Raw genomic sequence first — 20,257 nt, forward strand, 5'->3', positions numbered from 1 at the left:
TCTGAACGGCCCATGAACACTACCTCGTCATTCCTCTTTTGCTCTATTTTGTTTATTTTCTTTTGTAACTTTAGTAATTTTTATAGCAACAAATTTCATGACATATGTCAGTGATAATAAACCTGATTCTGATCTTGCCTCTTGATCTTTCTATGGTTACCTTATATCTGCATCCTATGTTCTCTAACCTATTTGCCAGTGGAAAATGGTATTTTATCAAAATTCTGCTTTATCAAAACTCTTAATTATTTCAAACAACTCTACCATATCCTTCCTTCAATCTTGCTGCTGCTTGAAAGAAAGTCCAATCTGTGAAGTGTCTCCATGTAATTGAAGTCCCACATTACTGGGACCATGTCATTGAACTTCTGGCATCCTTTGTAAAGCATTGTGCTTAGAATTTTACGCAATACTTCAATAGGAAACTTCATTGAATAGCATTGAGAGAATTTCGATAGATGCTGTAAGCACATTTATCTAACTACAGACAGAGTATAACATGCTACTGACTTGCCCGTTTCAAAGCAAATGCTAGTGTCAGATTATGAAGTGTAATAAACATGACCTGTATCTAGTTGTTCATTCTATCTAAAGAAATCTTGCATTCCACGTGAGCTTTCAGTTCAATTCAGTGTTTCACCTTTTCCCATTCCGAAGCAAGCTGATTAATACGGCAATTAATATGTGTCTTATAATACCATCCCTTGTCATTGGAAGGCAGGCTAATGCTATGATTTTACAAGAAACCTGGACACATTCCAAAACAGGATCGTAACAAGTGATCTTTACCTTCCTTGCATATTTGTCACTGAAGCACATTTGTTATTTGCAAGGTTAGAAGAGATTGTAATGAATCACACTGCATGTAATACATTACATTAAATTCTTAAAATGGAAGTCAATTACTACATGTCGCTTAATGACATTAACAGACTAATGTTGTACAATTAGCTCCTTCTGCTGATTCACAAAAACACTATTTTTGAGCACATTTTTCTTCCACTTTGGTTCAGCATTCCAACCTTGTAATCGGATTTTATCAATGCATTTCTTCAAGGGGAAGAAAGAAAAAACATGTATTTTACTTTGTTTCTCCAAATACATAATTCTTACTTACATAATGATGAAACAAATTTGGATTTTATTTTAAAACGTAATTCGATACCTGCCTGCATATTTGAATATAGCCACTAACAAACTAGAAAGCCTTAAATTGAAGCCATTAAATTTCATGTATTCTCAGTGGAAAAACCTCGCATTGATGAATAGGTTTACAGTAATTTTGAGTTAATGACTCTCGGCATAACAAATTTGATATATTTTTCAGTAAAATATGGAAAGTATTCCGGAAGAAGATTCAGAAAGAAAGAAATATCACTCAGGAAATCAATGTCAAAAAAACAGGATCATGACTAATTTAAAACTCAATCTCATATCAGCTCTGCACACTCCTGTTGATATTCTCTTACCATGACATAGTGATTGCTTCATCCGTAGGCAAGTCTAGAAATAGCTGTAAACAATTTGATGTCAATTGTACACCAAGGAAGATGTCAAATTTACCCACATCCTACAGAAACAGAACTGAAGATTGGAAAGAAAAGTTTCATTGATACCTAAAACCTGTCCTCTAATCTGATGTCAAATAAAACTAATAATTTCCAGGATTAAGTAACTGGTAAAAGTGGTCGACCTGCAAAATCTCACCTTTTGAACAAAAATCACACCACTACAAAATGGAGATGAATTTAATATTCAGTAGCGATAGTTTAATTGCATCAAAAAAAAAAGTTGAGTCAGGATTCTTATTCCTTGATTAATTTAAGTGTCATCCAAAAGTGATGAATGGCAATCTACTTCATCAAACCAGCAATCAAATTTATTGTGGATAGGTTACATTTCAAGAAATGGCTGGGTTGCTATGGTGTCAGGCATCCCAAAGTATTGTAAGGTTGCAGCAAACTCAGGCCTGAATTATATTTTTCTGATTCTCACCTCCATCTTGGTTTAAAGACTGACAGCTCACAGGGTTTATGTACAAACTCTGCTATCAAATGTATTGCTTCTAAGTACCTGCTGTAGCCATAAATTAAGCTTCTCCTCTCTGCCCATCCAAAAGGCAATATTCTATCCTTCTAGTCAATAGAGGATTCCGTAAAAAGAACTGGTGGGGTATATACCATGTGTAGCTGAATGAATGCCAGCCTCCAGTGGAACACTCACCCACACTTCACCAGAGATAAGAGCTCACCGCTACCTTGCTGTGGTCCACAGCTGAAATTGTACATGGCCATGGTCAACAACACTGAGGCATTTTGTCTTATCAACAGGCTGAAAATAATCAGGCATCAGACTGACCGTAGAATCATTACCGTTTTATATTTTGCCAATTAAATTCTGTTGCTCCTTGTACAAATGAAAGGGCTTGAGCCAATTTTCAGGAGACCATAGGACGCCACAGTTGGAACTCACAAATTTGACGTTTTATGGTTTATGAAACTAATCCTTGGACAGTCATTAAAAAACTATAGGCAAAAAAAATTCAGCAAGAAACCATGGCTATGGGGTCCACATAGTGACCACCCTGATACTATGATGTTTAATCCTACAACTATACCAACAGAATGGAAGAAAGAATAAATCCATGTAATACTGACATTAAATAACAGTTTAAGTGATATAGCATGTGCCTGTCCAAATATGAATTGTATTTTATTGGAATTCTCAAGGAGAATCTTAAAAAATAAGCAGATTCCTGTCAGTGTCAGTCTTAAAAGGTGGAAAAGGTGAAAAAGCAGAAAAGGTGGACGTTGTGGAGGGACTGTCTACGGCGTCTCTGTGGGTGGAGGTTAGGAAAAGGAAGGGGTCAATAATGGTGCTGGGGTTTTTTTTTATATAGGCAACCCAAGAGCGACAGGGTTATTGAGGAGCAGATAGGGAAGCAGATCCTAGAAAGGTGTGAGAATAACAGAGTTGTTGTGATGGGGGATTTTAATTTCCCAAACATCGATTGGCATCTCCAGACAGTGAGGGGTTTAGATGGGGTGGAGTTTGTTAGGTGTGTTCAGGAAGGGTTCTTGACACAGTATGTAGATAGACCTACAAGAGGAGAGGCTGTGCTTGATTTGATATTGGGTAATGAACCTGGTCAGGTGTCAGATCTTTCAGTGGGTGAACATTTTGGTGATAGTGATCATAATTCTATCTCCTTTACGTTGGCACTGGAAAGGGATAGGACAGACAGGCTAGAAAGGTGTTTACTTGAAGTAGAGGGAATTATGAGGGTCTCAGGCAGGAAACTGGAAGATTAAATTGGGAACAGATGTTCTCTGGGAAAAGTACAGAAGATATGTGGCAAATATTCAGGGGATATTTGTGTGGAGCTCTGTATAGACACGTTCCAATGAGACAGGGGAGTCATGATAGGATACAGGAACCATGGTGTACGAAGGCTATAATAAATCTGTCAAAAGGAAAAGAAAAGCATACAAAAGGTACAGAGAGCTAGGTAATGTTAGAGATCTGGAGGAGTACAAGGCTAAAAGGAAGGAACTTAAGAAAGAGATTAGGAGAGCCAGAAGGGGACATGAGAAGGCCATGGCGGGCAGGATTAAGGAAAACCCCAAGGCATTCTACTAGTATGTGAAGAGCAAGAGGATGAAATGCGAAAGGATAGGGCCTATCAAGTGCAGCAGTGGGAAAGTGTGTATGGATCCAGAAGAAATAGCGGAGGTACTTAATGAATGCTCTACATCAGTATTCACCACGGAAAAGATCTGGGGGATTGTAGTGGGGACTTGCAGCGGCCTGAAAAGCTTGAGCATGTAGATATTAGAAAAGAGGTGGTGCTGAAACTTTTGGAAAGCATCAAGTTAGATAAGTCACTGGGACCAGATGAGATGTACCCCAGGTTGCTGTGGGAGGCGAGGGAGGAGATTGCAGAGCCTCTGATAATGATCTTTGTGTCGTCCGCGGAGACGGGAGAGGTTCCAGAAGATTGGAGGGTTGTGGAGGTTGTTCCCTTATTCAAGAAGGGGAGTAGGGATAGCCCAGGAAATTATAGACCGGTGAGTCTTACCTCAGTGGTTGGTAAGCTGATGGAGAAGATCCTGAGAGGCAGGATTTATGAACATTTGCAGAGGTATAATATGATTAGAAATAGTCAGCATGGCTTTGCTAAGGGCAGGTCCTGCCTTACGAGCCTGATTGAGTTTTTTGAGGATGTGACTAAACACATCAATGAGGGGAGAGCAGTAGATGTAATGTATATGGATTTCAGCAAGGTGTTTGATAAGATACCCCATGGGAGGCTTATGGAGAAGGTGAGGAGACATGGGATCCAAGGGGACATTGCAGTGTGGATCCAGAACTGGCTGGCCCACAGAAGGCAAAGAGTGGTTGTTGAAGGGTCGTATTCTGATTGGAGGTCGGTGACCAGTGGTGTACCTCAGGGATCTATACTGGGACCCTTACTCTTTGTGATTTTTATAAACGACCTGGATGAGGAAGTGGAGGGGTAGGTTAGTAAGTTTGCGGATGACACGAAGGTTGGGGGTGTTGTGGATAGTTTGGAGGGCCGTCAGAGGTTACAGAGGGACATAGATAGGATGCAGAGTTGGGCTGAGAAGTGGCAGATGCAGTTCAACCCAGATAAGTGTGAAGTGGTACATTTTGGTAGGTCAATATGATGGCAGAATATAGTATTAATGGTAGGACTCTTGGCAGTGTGGAGGATCAGAGGGATCTTGGGGTCCGAGTCCATAGGATGCTCAAAGCGGCTGTGCAGGTTGACTCTGTGGTTAAGAAGGCATATGGTGTATTGTCCTTCATCAATAGGGGCATTGAATTTAGGAGCTGTGAGGTATTGTTGCAGTTCTGGTCACCTCACTACAGGAAAGATGTGGAAGCCATAGAGAGGGTGCAGAGGAGATTTACAAGGATGCTGCCTGGAATGCGGAGCATGCCTTATGAAAGCAGGTTGAGGGAACTCGGCCTTTTCTCCTTGGAGAGACGGAGGATGAGGGGGGACCTGATTGAGGTGTATAAGATGATGAGAGGTATTGATTGGGTAGATAGTCAGAGGCTTTTCCCCAGGGCTGAATTGGTGGCCAGAAGAGGACATAGGTTTAAGGTGCTGGGGAGTAGGTATAGAGGAGATGTCAGGGGTAAGTTTTTTACTCAGAGAGTGGTGAGTGCGTGGAATGGGCTGCCGGAAACGGCGGTGGAGGCTGATACGATAGGGTCTTTCAAGAGACTGTTAGATAGGTACATGGAGCTGAGTAAAATAGAGGGCTATGGGTAAGCCTAGTAATTTCTAGAGTAGGGACATGTTCGGAACAGCTTTGTGGGCCGAAGGGCCTAAATTGTGCTGTAATTGTTCTATGTTCTATGTTCTAAATGGAACTAGAATGGTATGCAAAGCTTGATACAGTATATCGAAGGCTTATATGTGGCTTCTCCTTGCTACTAATATTTCATCACATTTATAGGCCTGATCATACATGTAAAGTAATCTTAGTGAGTAATCATATGACATAGATAAAAGAGAAAATTTACATATTGAGTGCCAGTCACCCTGTCAAAGCGATATCAGAAATCTTTGAATAACATTCCTTTAATGCCATTACATTCCCAGAGAGATGGACCAGGCAAACTGATCACTCCACCTTTGAAGAGAAAACATTCTTTGGCAATATTTTTTTGTTCTGATCATATTATTCTAGACAATGAACTATGCAATAAAAAGAACAGGACATGCTGGAAATACTCAGCAGATCAGGCTTCATCTGTGTGAAGGGAAACTGAGTTAATGTTTGAAACTTTAACTTCATTTCTCTTCTCACAGATGCTGCCTGACCAGCTGAGTATTTCCAGCATTTTCTGTTTTTCATTTTAGATTTTGTGCAGTTTTTTTTTTGATTTTCATGCAAAAAGAAAAGATCTGGACTAGAAATAGCTAAATACCGTATGTAAGAATATAAAGTGGTTTTCCATTTGTGTCCATGGTTGTCAGGCAAGGTGCTTTCGGAGAGATGGTCCCCCAGCGCTGAAGAGCTGCCTCGAGGGAGGGTGGCCAGTTAGTTACTACACCAAGCTGCTCTCCTCGGATGGCCAACATCTGAGCTCCCTCTGGTCTCGGCTGGTTAGGGTCTGGCTGTTGAACTACAAGAGAATTTAGAGTTTAGAATTTAGAACTTCGTCTAACTCTCCGAACTTCTGAAAAATCGACCACACGATCAGTGCACCATCCTTCCAAGTACACTCTGATGCTGGAGCTCAATGGGGGAGTGGGAACATCTGTAATTTCCCAGCAGTTACACTGGAAAATCTGCCCACGAAACCTGGTGCAAGTCCAGCACTTCCAGTCACTTTAATGGAGTGGAACAGCCAAAATAGAGAGGAAATTGAGTTAATTCAACAACCTTGTGTTTTATGTTTTTCTTGTGATTTAAAATTTATTTTGTTTACTATAATTTTACATTTTAATACTGTGTTTAAATCTTGGTAGTTCAATATTCTTTAATGTCTTGGACAGTTTAGATATATTGGTGGGGGTGGTGGCGGCTTCAGTGTCTACCAAAGGACTTTGGATAAGTACATGGATAGGATGGGTTTAAAGGGATATGGGCCAAGCACAGGCAAATGGGACTAGCTTGGTGGGCACCATGGTGGACACCATGGTGGACATGAATAAATTGGGCCGAAGGGACTGTTTCCATGCTGTATTACTCTATGACTCCATTTCTGGGTGATTGACGATGGATGAGACCTACATTGCTCAGGGTCTCAGTGGAGCCAGCATCCTTGAGGAAGCTCTCTCTGGGGAATTCGCTCAAAGTAAAAAAAATCTGTCTACACTTCTCACTGCCTCGGTAAAGCAGCCAACTTGGTAAAGTCTCTAATTAAAAGACCCCTCCATCAAGCAGAAGATACAAAAGCCTGAAAGCACGTACCACCAGGCTCAAGGACAGTTTCTATCCTGCTGTTATAAGACTATTGAATGGACTTCTTGTATGATAAAGGTAAACTCTTGACATCACCTTATTGTCTGCCTGCACTGCACTTTCTCTGCAACTATAACACTATATTCTGCATTCTGTTATTACTTTTCCCTTGTACTAAGTCATTGTACTGATGTGGTGAAATGATATGCGTGGAAGGCATGCAAAACAAAGTTTTTTTTACTATACCTCAGTACATGACAATAGTAAACCAATTACCAATTATTGAAGTGTGTTCAGCAGGTAGATGAATGGCAAGTGATTTTAAAGAAAATGTAAAATCTACAAGGTCTTTTAAGATAAGATTTCTTTATTAGTCACATGTACATTGAAACACACAGTGAAATGCATCTTTGTGTAGAGTGTTCTGGGGCAGCCTGAAAGTCTCACCATGCTGCCGGCACCAACATAGCATGCCCAAAGCTTCCTAACCTGTACATCTTTGGAATGTGGGAGGAAACTGGAGCACCTGGAGGAAACTCATGCAGACACGGGGAGACCATACAAACTCCTTACAGACAGTGGTGGGAATTGAACCCTGATCGCTGGTGCTGTAATAGTGTTACGCTAACCGCTACACTACCATGCCTGCCTGCCGTGATTCAGTGGATAAGTAAAGTCATGGAGTCACACGGGACAGAAACTGGCCCTTTGGCCCACCATGTCCATGGCAACCATCAAGTACCCATCTTCACTAATCCTATTTACCAGCACTTGGTTGTAGCCTTCTATACCTTGGTGATTCAAGTGCTCACCTCGATACTTGTTAAATGTTGTGAGAGTACCTGCCTCCATCCCCCAGTCAGGCTCTGCCTTCCAGATACCAACCATCCTCTGGGTGAAAAACTTCTTGCTCTAAACCTCTCACCCGAAATTTATGCCCTCTGGTTTTAGGCACCTCTGCCATAGGGAAAAGTTTTTGATTAGCTACCCTATCTATGCCCCTCATTGTTTTCTACTATAGGTTGGCCACCCTGGTCCACGTCATACACACAAGGTAGGATCAAAACTAGCTGCTGTCTCACAACCACTACTGGGCCCTTTGGTGATTTTTTGGCCCTGCCGCCCTCATTTTTCAAGTCAGTGATGGAGGAGGCATGGTAAAGATAGGGTTAATTCTAAAGAATTCAGCAGCATAGAAACAGGAGCCATTCAACTTCTTCTGCACCACTCATTTTCACTACGGCTAAACACAACTTAACTCTTACCTACCTGCCTTGATGCCCATTTCTTGATGCTCATTTATAACAAAAGTTGGTCATTCCCATATCTGAAAATTTCAGTTACCTTTGGGGAGAGGAGGAGGAAGGCTTCCAAGATTTGCACTTCACTTCACCTGAAGAATTGCACCCCAATGGCATTAATAAATGACCCTGCTCTAGTATTATGTCTCTTTGTTCAGAATTCTATTGGTAGGGATAATAATTTTCATCTATTCTAACAATCCCTTTAAACCCCTCCAACAACTTTCTCGGATCAGATGATGACATGTCAAGTTTAAACAACCTCTTCTCATAATTCAATCCTTTAAGTCCCAGTAGTTCTCCACTAAGATCATAGTATTGCCCTCCTCCAAGTTAGTTTCTTTCCCGAATTCCAGTGCCCTTAACTGAATGCAGTAGGTGAGTTATCCTGTAAATCCATGCCTCTGCCACATTGGGCAATGCATTTATCTAATAAGCATTAATCAAGAGAATGCAGTATTGAAGGAATTATGTAATTATTAATGGAAGGCAGCACTGGAGAGGAAGGTTGTGGAACAGAGTGCAGAGTAAAAGATAATTCCATTTGATTGAATGTACTGTTGATACTTCAATGAAAAGTTGTCAGGGGAAAATGCTCAAACCCTCTAGTCAGGGAAAAGACAACTTTGGGAGCTTGGTGAACGGGTGGTTATGCATTTATGGGTCCAAAGGTGGTTAAATGAATTTGTGGCTGAGGAGCTGGTGCAGGAGGGCAGGGGTTCAGGTTCTTGGACCATGGGGTTAGAGGCGAACTGTACAGGAGGGTCAGGCTGCACTTGAACCAGAGAGGAACCAGTATTCTTGCAGGGAAATTTGCCAATGCTACAAGGAAGGGTTTAGACTAGATTGGACGGGGGTGGGGGGGTGAGGTGGGGTTGTGGTTGGAACTCCGAGCAGGAGCAAGTCATGGTATAAAGCGGTAGCCAGCGAGAGCAAGTTTAGTAATAAAGATAGCCAGGGGCACAGTAAAGACATAAAAAGCAATACCCAGTCAAACTGCATTTATTTCAATGCACAAGGTTTAACAGGTAAGGCGGACAAACTCAGAGCGTGGACTGGCTCTAAGGACATTATAACCGCAACAGAAACATGGCGGAGAGAAGGGCAGGACTGGCAGCTTAATATTCCAGGATGCAGATGCTACAGGAATGACAGAGGTAAGATTAGCAAGGTGGAGGTGTTGCTTTTTTGATAAGGGACGACATAACAGCAGTGCTTGGAGACGACATTCTTGGGGGCTCATCCAGTGAGGCCATATAGGTAGAATTTAGAAACAAGAAGGGCAGGGTCACTCTAGTGGGGCTGTATTATAGACCCCAAAATAGTCAGTGGCAACTTGAGGAGCAGGTGTGCAGAGAAATTGCTCATAGTTGTAAGAATAGTAGGGTTGTATTAGTGGGAGATTTTAATTTCGCTGGTATTGACTGGAATACCCAGAGTGTTCAGGGGCTGGACGGTGTGGAATTTGTGAAATGTATCCAGGAAAGTTTCCTGAGTCAATATATAGAGGACCCTGCTCAGGAGGGTTCAATACAGGACCTCCTCCTAGGAAACAAAGTAGGGCAAGTAACGGAAGTGGCAGTCAGGGAGCACTTTGGCTCTAGTGACCATAATTCTATTAATTTTAAGATAGAGATGGAAAAGTATATGATAGGTCCACAGGTTTGGGTCCTAAACTGGAGCAGGGCTAATTTTGGGGAATTAGGCAGGATCTGGCAGAGGTCAATTGGGTGACCCTGTTTGAAGGGAAAAGAATGAATGGCAAGTGGGAGGCTTTTAAGAGTGTGATATCAAGAGTCCAGGGGCGACATGTTCCTGTTAAGGTGAAGGGTAAACCTGGCAAGTTTAGGGGACCTTGGCTGATGAGGGATATTGAGGCTCTGGTCAAGAAAAAGGAGGAAGCATACATTGGGTTTAGGAGGTCGGGGACAAGTGAGTCCCTTGATGACTATAAAAAGATTGAGAATATACTTAAGAGGGAAATCAGAAGGGCAAAGAGAGGGTATGAGGTGGATCTGGCATGTAAAGTTAAGGACAATCCCAGGAAGTTCTATAGCTACATAAAGAGCAAAAGGGTGGCTAGGGAGAGAGTAGGTTCCCATAGAGATCAGCAGGGCCACCTATGTCTCGAGCTAAAGGAGATGGGTGGGATTTTTAATGAATATTTCTCCTCGGTGTTTACTGAGGAGCAAGTCATAGTTGCTTAAGAGACAAGGGAGACTAGTGGAGATGTTTTAGAGGAAATTTATATTACCAGGGAGGAGGTATTCACAGCCTTACAGTGCATTAAGGTTGATAAATCCCCAGGGCCTGACCAATTGCATCCTCAGACTTTGTGGGAGGCTAGAGAAGAAATTGCAAAGGCCTCACAGAGACACTTGCTTCATCGTTAGCCACTGATAAAGTTCCCAAAGACTGGAAGATGGCTAATATTGTTCTGTTGTTTAAGAAGGGTAGAAAGGACAAGCCAGCGAACTACAGGCCGGTCAGCCTGACATCAGTGGCGGGGAAGTTACTGGAGGAAATTCTGAGGGACAGGATCTACCAGCATTTGGATAGACAGAGTCTGATTAGGAGGAATCAGCATGGCTTTGTGCGTGGAAAGTCATGCTTGATGAACCTTTTAGAGTTTTTTTTTGAAGAGGTAACCAAAAAGGGTAGATGAGGGTAGGGCAGTGGAAGTTGTCTATTTGGACTTTAGCAAGGCCTTCGACAAGGTCCCACATGACAGACTGGTCTGGAAGGTTAGGTCCCATGGAATCCAGGGAGAGCTAGTTAGGTGGATTCAAAATTGGCTCAGAGGTAGGAAGCAGAGGGTGATGGGTGAAGGTTGCTTCTCAGAATAGAGGCCAGTGACTAGTAGTATGCTACAGAGGTCAGCATTGGGACCCTTGTTATTCGCTATTTATATAAATGAGTTGGATACGAATGCACAAGGCTTGATCAGTAAGTTTGCGGATGACATGAAATTGGGAGGTTTTGTTAATAGTGAAGGTTTTTATAGATTACAAGGGGATCTTAGTCAGTTCGGGGAGTCAGCTGAGGAGTGACGAATGGACTTCAATACAGACAGGTGTGATGCATTTTAGAAAGTCAAACCAACGTAGGACTTGTACTATGAACAGTAGAGCACTAGGGAGTGTAATGGAACAGAGGGACCGAGGAGTACAAGTGCATAGTTCATTGAAAGTGGCATCACAGGTAGGCAGGGTGGTGAAAAAGGCATTTAGCACACTGGCCTTCAGTCAGGACACCGAGTACAGGAGCTGGGATATTATGTTGCAGTTGTATAAGTCGTTGGTGAGGCCGCACTTGGAGTACTGTGTACGGTTTTGGTCACCCTGTTACAAGAAAGATGGTTAAACTAGAAAGAGAGTGCAGAAAAGATTTAGGAGGATGTTGCCAGGACTAGAGAGCCTAAGTTAGAGGTTGGCCAGGCTAGATCTTTATTCCTTGGAACATTGGAGAATGAGGGACGACCTTATAGAAATGTTTAAAATTATGAGAGGTATAGATAAGGTGGTAGCAATCTTTTCCCCAGGGTAGGGGGTGTCCAAAAATAGGGGGCATAGACTTAGGATGAGAGGGGAAAGATTTAAAAGGGACCTGAGGAGCATACCACTGAGGGACCTGGTCAGTGAGCTGAGGGATGAAAGATCCTGGCATGGAATGGTACTGGAACACACATCTTCCAATGCATTTCACAAAAGCTTGAAAGCACGTGCCGCCAGGCTCAAGGATAGCTTCTTCCCCGCTGGTAAAAGGCTCTTGAACGATCCCCTCGTACAATAAGATGGACTTTTGACATCACAATCTACCTCGCTATGGCCTTGCACCTTATTGTCTGTCTTCCTTGCGCTTCCTCTGTAAATGTAACACTTTATTCTGCATTCTATTATTGTTTTCCCTTGTCCTAACTCAATGCGCAGATGTGATCAAATGACCTGTGTGGATGGCAAGCAAAACAGAGTTTTTCACTGTACCTCGGTACATGTGACAATAATAAACCAATTTATCAATTTAACTTCGCAAGTCCTTGTAGTGCATGTGAAATCCATAACCGGAAGGTTTTTAGACACACGTGCATTCATAACAATTCCAGAAGTAAATATCAATAACTAACCAGACTACACTTACCTTCCAATAATTCTTCAAAATCATCAACAAAGAATTCCCGTAATGGCGGGCGCTTTGGCCGTTTCAAGGTGTTCACAAGTTGCTGGATCTTTGCGGAGACGCGGCTGCTGACTGGTACTCCTGCATGAGAGGATTCGACACATTAATTGGGTTATTGAGGATCATAGTCGTCTGCTGTCAGAACATGGCCAGTGTTGCAGAGCTGGTACCACTTTACCATGAAATAAATATACAGGAAACACAATGCAATTTGTACACCTCTTTCCTTACATTCACTATGCCATCAAACCAATACATACTGTTACAACACATCAATGACACTCATGTTTCCTCTCCAAGCAATATACCTATAAAGTATTTTGAGAGGCTGCTATACAGGATCCAGTCCCTTAGTGTCCAGTGGTGGCAGGACCTTTGACTTCGGGTCTTTCCAAGAAAGACTTTGTTGGTAGCCACACCAAGCTTCAGTGCATCCCTCAGCATCTACACCGGCACCTTGCAATGTGCCAGTCGACAACATTCACTCCCATTCCTTTTTTTTAAATTTCAAAAATAAACTTTATTCATAATAAAAATATATACAAAAGAATAAACAGTGCAAACCTTTTTAAATTCATGGTCAATACATTCAGTAGTGTTAATTTTTTTTTTAAGACCATAGCACCATTGCCACTCATGTGGCCCCCATTTCCTTGTTTGAGGAGCTTCCCCACTTGACTCAGCCGCTCCATATGCAGTGAGCAGAAGGAGCCAAGACCGTGGTCCTTTCCCACAGAGCCTTTGCATTGGCTACACCAAACTTCAAGTGCACCCTTCAGCACGTACTCCTGCAGCCAGCAATGTGCCAGTCAGCAGCATTCCCTCACCACTCTGAGCAGAATCTAAAAACATTGGGACAAAATGTGCTATTCACTGGTCACTCTACTGAAGCATTCTAAATTTTAAACAGTCTCCGTTCAGTAAAGGTAACCTGACTGAAGAAAAGTGGCTCTTGTGTTTCAAAAGAACATATTCCATTGTAAAATCAAACAGTTAAACATATGTTGATAGCAGCTAATTGGAAAAACCCATTGCTACCTTTTCCATCCATTTACTTAAAGTACAACTGGGAACAATATAAAATTTGCATTATAAACAGAACACCTCACAGTGCAGATTAAACTATTATGATGAGTGTTATACCTATTGATTATGATGACATAATGCTCATTTTATAAACCAATGGAGATGAGAGGAAGCAGAGCTTCGTAATTCGCAAAAACTGATTTGAAATGGTATGCAACTGGGAGCTTGTGATGGCCATTGCAGACGGAGCATTGACGCTCTGCAAAATGGTCGCCGAGTCTGTGCAAAGTCTCACCGATGTAGAGGAGGCCACATCAGGAACACCAAATGCGGTGCAGGAAGTTGGAGGAGGTGCACGTGAACCTTTCTGTGCCTCCTTCTATGCCAGATGACAATTTTCCTCAGCGAAGGGAAACGGAGCTCTAATAAACCACATGTTGCTCAGTGACACCCAGAGTCAATATAATCACTTGTTACTTGCTTTCCCTCATTACTTCTATACCTCGCCTGAAGAAATTTACTCCTCACTAAGTCAGTTATTTTACTTAGCATGGCACCTGGGTTTCACTTGCAATGCCAGAAAGTGCTAGCTATACTTAGTTGCCCTTGAGAAAGTGGTGGTCCGTCTCTTCCTGGAACCATAGCAGTAGTGTGAAGGTTTTCCCACTAAACCGTTCGGTAGGGAATTCAATATTTTGATCCATGGAGAGGCTGTGGGTTTGTGAAATGGTGGTAGGTGTCATTAGTTCATTTTTGGGTTACAGTATTCCCAGTATCTAACCTGCTCTTGTAGCCACCTCTAATGTGGTGACATTTTTTGGGGGGGGTGGGGGGGGGAAATCCCATAGCAAGTTAATGGAAAAAAATGTTATGATAATATACAAGCACCCTCCTATCTCCCCCTAAGGTTGGGTTTAATGTTATATTTTGGCCAACTCTTGAACTGCATGTGGTATCACAGCTGAAGTAATCCCATTGTCAAATATTTATACAAGTGTCCTTCCAGCAACAGTTACAGAATAGCAATCTAGAACAAGGCTCTTCGCCAATCTCCCTATTCCTCTTGCAAGGGTATTAACTGTAGTAAAACTGTCGCAGTTGAGATTAGAGATCAGTAATCTGGGAATTAAAAACAACATTTTGTTTGGTTTGTATGGGCGAACAAGTCACTTTGTAAATTTGCTGAGCTCTCAGGGGAAATAAAAATTCCGGTCTGCTTAGTTTATCTCTCATTCCCTCTCTTCTCAAGCCTACTTCACACCAATAAAGGAAAAGGGAAATGGAATAGATAGCTTTTAATTTTTCCAACAATCATCGTTTAATGCCAACACGTTACAGACTCAAACCCCTATCTGGGGTTTGAACATAATCTTGGATAATCATGCTATTTTTTTAATGGAATAATAGAGTTTATCCTTCTCGTGGATGCTAAGCCAAGTACACATTGACCTGATTCAGGTCAATATTCAATACTCAGTCATAGAGCACTACAGCACAGAAACAGGCTCTCCGGCCCACCTAGTCCATGCCGACCTGATATTCTGCCTAGTCCCATCGACCTGCACCCAGACCATATCCCTCCAAACCCCTCCCATCCATGTACCTATCCAAACTTCTCTTAAATGTTACAATTGAACCCGCATCTACCACTTCCACTGACAGCTCGCTCCACACTCACACCACCCTCTTGGGTGAAGAAGATCCCCTCAGGTTCTCCTTAAATATATCACCTTTCACCCTAGACCTATGATCTCTAGTTCTAGTCTCACCCAACCTGAGGGGAAAAAGCCTGCATGCATTCACCCTATCTATACCCCTCATAATTTTGCCTACCTCTATATGATCACTCCTCATTCTCCTGCACTCCAGGGAATAAAGTGCTAACATATTCAACCTTTTCCTATAACTCAGGTCCTCAAATCCCGGCAACATCCTTGTAAATTTTCTCTACGCTCTTTCAAGCCTTTTGATATCTCTCCTGCAGGTAAGTGACCAGAACTGCACACAATACTCTAAATTCGGCCTCACCAACATCTTGTACAACTTTAACATAACATCCCAACTCCTGTACTCAATGTCCTGATTTATGAAGGCCAATGTGTCAAGAGCTCTCTTTATGACCCTATCTGCCTGTAACACCACTTTCATGGAACCATGGACCTGTATTCCCAGGTCCCTCTGTTCTACTGTACACCTCAGAGCCCTACCATTCACTGTGCAAGTCCTACCCTGGTTTGTCCTCCTAAGGTGCAACACCTCACATTTGTCTGCATTAAATTCCATCTGCCATTTTTCAGCCCATTTTCCTTTCTGGTCCAGATCACGCTGCAAGCCTTGATAGCTTTCCTCGCTGTCCACTACGCCCCCAATCTTGGTGTCATCTGCAAATTTGCTGATCCAGTTTACCACATTATCATCTCAATCATTAATATATATGATAAACAGCAACGGACCCAACACTGATCCCTGCGCACACCACTAATCGCAGGCCTCGTGTCAGAGAGACAACCATCTGCTACCACTCCTGGCTTCTCCCACTAAGCCAATTTTGAATCCAATTGCTACTTCATCCTGAATGCCAAGCGACTTAACCTTCTGGAGCAGCCTCCCCTGTGCGAATTTATCAAAGGCCTCGCTAAAGTCCACGTAGACAACATCTACCGCCTTTCACTCATCAACCTTCTTTGTAACCTCCCCGAAAAACGCTATAAGTTTGGTTAGAAATTACCTACCACACACAAAGTCATGTTGACTATCCCTAATCAGGCCCAGTCTATCCAAATACTTATATATCCTATCACTGAGCATGCCTTCGAATAATTTACCCACAACTGACGTCAGGCTCACCGGCCTATAATTTCCTGGCTTATTCTTAGAGCCTTTCTTGAACAATGGAACAACATCAGCTCTCCTCTAGTCCTCCGGCACCTCACCCGTGGCTCAGGACATTTTAAATATCTCTGCCAGGGCCCCTGCAATTTTTGCACTAGCCTCCCACAAGGTCCGAGGGGCCACCTTGTCAGGCCCTGGGGATTTATCCACCCTAATTCGCCTCAAAACATCCAGCACCTCCTCTTCTATAATCCGGATACGGTCCATGACCTCACTACTGTTACTCCATGTTACTATTTTGAATAATGAGGTTCTTACAATATCCATGCCAATATTGCTTCCTGAAAACTCACTTTTTAATTCACTCATTTCCAAAACGTTGCTTTCCACAAAATCATTGGTCAGTATTGTCTGCAGTCTAGCCATGACCCATGTTTGCCCTGGTGTTTTTCATGTATTTCTTTGGAGCCCCAATTCCCCAGCCATCCCATAAGACAGAGCAGACCACAAGCGTCAACCTGAACAACGTGCACAGAATGCTGGAGGAACTCAGCAGGTCAGGCAGCATCTATGGAGGGAAATGAACAGTCATCATTTTGGGCAGAGACCCTTCATCAGGACTGGAAAGGAAGAGGGCAGAAGCCAGGATAAACAGGGTGGGGGGAGTCGGGGGAGAATGAGTTGGCAGGCGATAGGCGAGTCCAGGTGAGGGGGGGAAGATAGGTGGGTGGGGCAGGGGGTATGAAAGGAAATGATGTGAGAACCTGGGCGGGCTGAAGAAGGAGGAATCTGATAGGAGAGGGCAGTACAACAAAGGGAGGCAGGTGGGCAGGTCGTGAGGGGGGGGGGGGAGGGGAAATAGAAGGGGTGAAAGGGCCACAGGAATGAGGGAAAACAAAGGGGGGAGGGAGCAAAACAGAGGGGAGGGGTTACTGGAAGTTGTAGAAATCGATGTTAGAGACTACCGAGACGGAGTATGAGGTGTTGCTCCTCTACCCTGCATCTGGCCTCAATGTGGCAGTAGAGGAGGCCAGAACTGATCTGGGAGGCCCCACCCCACACCACCACTGCTGTCAAAACCCTTTGAACTGTTTTTAAATGGATCAGAGGCATTTCAAAACTCTTGAAAAGAATTTAAATGATTTTTAAGACATATTTAAAAATAACAACTGTACTTAAAATATGTTTAAATGAGAAATTAATTATTGCCACAATCAAGTAAACAGCAACAAGCCACTTGTCTGCATGGAACTTTTCAATCATGGTTAGCAACACATTCAAGTGAATGGAATAACATGGCATATGCCAGCCATCTCTGGTGAAAAGCTAGCAGGAGAATGTGAAGTCTATCCATGGCCTCAGCTCAGAGTCATACAGCACGAAACAGGCCTTTCTGCCCACCATCAAGGCCCTATCCATTTTCAAGCACTGAGCCTTATGTGCCATTTTGTTTTTTTGTGCTCATCCAAATACTTCCTAAATGTTGTCTCCAGCATCTTTCCAGGCACTGTGTGCCAGATTTCAACCACCCTCCGGGTAAAGTCCTCCTCAAATCCCCTCCCCTTAGGTGAGGGAAATTTTGCTTCCCTTAGGCTGGGAGAATGGGCAAAGAAGTGGCAGATGGAATACAGTTTATGAAAGTGTACGGTCACGCACTTTGGTAGAAGGAATAAAGGCGTAGACTATTTTCTACATGGGGAGAGAATTCAGAAATCAGAGGTGCAAAGGGACTTGGGAGTCCTAGTGCAGGATTCCATAAAGGTTAACTTGCAGGTTGAGTCAGTGGTAAGGAAGGCAAGTGCAATGTTAGCATTCAATTCATGAAGACTAGAATATAAAAGCAAGGATGTACTGCTGAGGCTTTATAAGGCATTGGTCAGACCACATTTGGAGTACCGTGAGCAGTTCTGGGCCCCATATTTAAGGAAGGATGTGCTGGCATTGGAGAGGGTCCAGAGGAGGTTTACAAGAATTATCCTGGGGATGAAAGGGTTAATGTATGAGAAGCATTTGATGGCTTTGAGACTGTACTCGCTGGAATTTAAAAGGATGAGGGGGGATCTCATTGAAACCTACCAAATATCAAAAGGCCCGGAGACAGTGGATGTGGAGAGGATGTTTCCAGTTGTGGGAGAGTCTAGTACCAGAGGGCACAGCCTCAGAATAGAAGGATGTTACTTTAGAACAGATACGGGGAGGAATTTCTTTAGCCATAGGGTGATGAATCTATTGAATTCATTGCCACAAGAGAGCTGTGGAGGCCCAGTCATTCGGTATATTTAAAACAGAAGTTGATAGCTTCTTGATTAGTAAGGGTGTGAAAGGTTACGGGGAGAAGGCAGGAGAATGGGGTTGAGAGGGAAAAATAAATCAGCCATGATCGAATGACAGAGCAGACGCAATGGGCCAAATGGCCTAAGTCTGCTCCTATCTCTTATGTGAAACCTAGGGCCTGTGGTCATACCATTGTTATGAGAGAAGTTTCTCATTACCCTCATAATTTTGTACAACTTAAATAGCACCCCCTCAGCCTTCTCCACTCCCAGGAAAATCTTTTCACATTCCATTGTCTGTATACCCCTCTCTAACTGTCCTCATCTCATTGCTTTTGTTCCATTTATTCTCTAATTGCCCCCAATTATCCAATGACTGAATGACATCTACAATTTATCCCCATGGTAACACTGGCCTCTTTCCTAACAGACTTATACCTCCACAGTCTTTCCCTGCAAGTTAAAACTTAATGGTGGCATAATAAAGGTTTTTGAAACCATTAGTAATTTTAATAAACAGAGTGAAATTCTTTCCTACATCAATAACCAGAGGGAATAAAATTAAAGTGATTGAAAAAAATCAAGGAGAACCTCAGGAAAAACATATTTCCGCAACAAGTGGTTGGGATTTTGGAACGAACCTTATGATGTGACGCTGGATATGAAATCAACAGTAGCCCTCAAAAGAGGTTTGGATAAATACTTGAAGGGGATATAGGAAAACAACAGTGAAGTAGGTCTAACAGAATTCCTCTACAAAAGAGCTGGCACAGAATTACATGGGATGAATGGCTTTCTGTGAACACTATTTTGTGCTTAAATAATTTATGATTCTAAGTATGTGGCTGCACACAGGGGAGCGTTGGTGTTGAATGTCAGCCTACATTGTTGGATGCTGATAATTCAGAGGGCCAACTGCTGCAAAAGGCATCAACAACACTCTTGCCTTCTCTTTCGTTTCTGAGGAGAGATTGAAACAATCTTCAATTTCTTAAACCTTTATTTTGATAGGCCTATCTGTGCATGTCTGGACAAATAATTGTAGGAGTGGTGGGCAAACTGACCTCCACACATCTCCGATAACACCTCAGGATTATCTGCACCCATTTAACGACAGTAAATCAACACCATGGAGCAACTGGATTTGCGACTCCAACCTGCTGAATTTGCCTCTTTCAGACCTCATGGGACATCAGCTTCTTCTCTACAAGGCATTTAGTCATAGAGTCATACAGCACAGAAACAGGCCCTTCGGCCCAACTGGTCCCTGCTGACCAACATGCCCATCCAAGCTAGTCCCATCTGTGTTTGACCCATATCCCTCTAAACCTTTCCTATCGATGTACCCATCCAAATACTTTTTAAATGTTTTTATATCTGCCTCAACCACTTCCTCTGGGAGGATGATTTCTTAAGGACAAAAATGAATCTACCAATCTCCCAACTATTTCCCTATGTAAAGGGATACTTGAAAATACTTGATATGGAAAGCAGTGCAATGAAGCCAAACATTAATTCTTTTGCAGTTTAAAAAAAATTATTGTTGGTTAAGCATATCAAAATATTGGCAATGAGGTGCTGGCTGTGGTAATATTACACTAAAATTAAACACAGCTGGCAATTGTGGCAAATATCAGACATTAGGAACAAATGTTTTTTTTAAACTCTGAAGTAAAACCTTCGGGGATCTGAATGATTCATTTAG

At 42.6% G+C, this 20,257-nt stretch overlaps 1 protein-coding gene across 2 annotated transcripts in view; it reads right to left on the bottom strand.

Moving 5' to 3' along the window:
- Window positions 1–20,257, bottom strand: part of LOC127570339 (disco-interacting protein 2 homolog C) — a 504,340-nt gene that overhangs the window by 156,920 nt on the left and 327,163 nt on the right. For both annotated transcript variants that reach the window (XM_052015787.1, XM_052015786.1), the window contains exons 7-8: window positions 12,383–12,502; window positions 5,965–6,162 (exon numbers count right to left, since the gene is read on the bottom strand). In XM_052015787.1, coding sequence (XP_051871747.1) covers window positions 5,965–6,162; window positions 12,383–12,502 — 318 coding nt within the window. The remainder of the gene's footprint in view (window positions 1–5,964; window positions 6,163–12,382; window positions 12,503–20,257) is intronic.

The sequence above is a fragment of the Pristis pectinata genome, chromosome 5, assembly GCF_009764475.1.
Source record: "Pristis pectinata isolate sPriPec2 chromosome 5, sPriPec2.1.pri, whole genome shotgun sequence".
In the NCBI taxonomy this organism is placed as follows: domain Eukaryota; kingdom Metazoa; phylum Chordata; class Chondrichthyes; order Rhinopristiformes; family Pristidae; genus Pristis; species Pristis pectinata.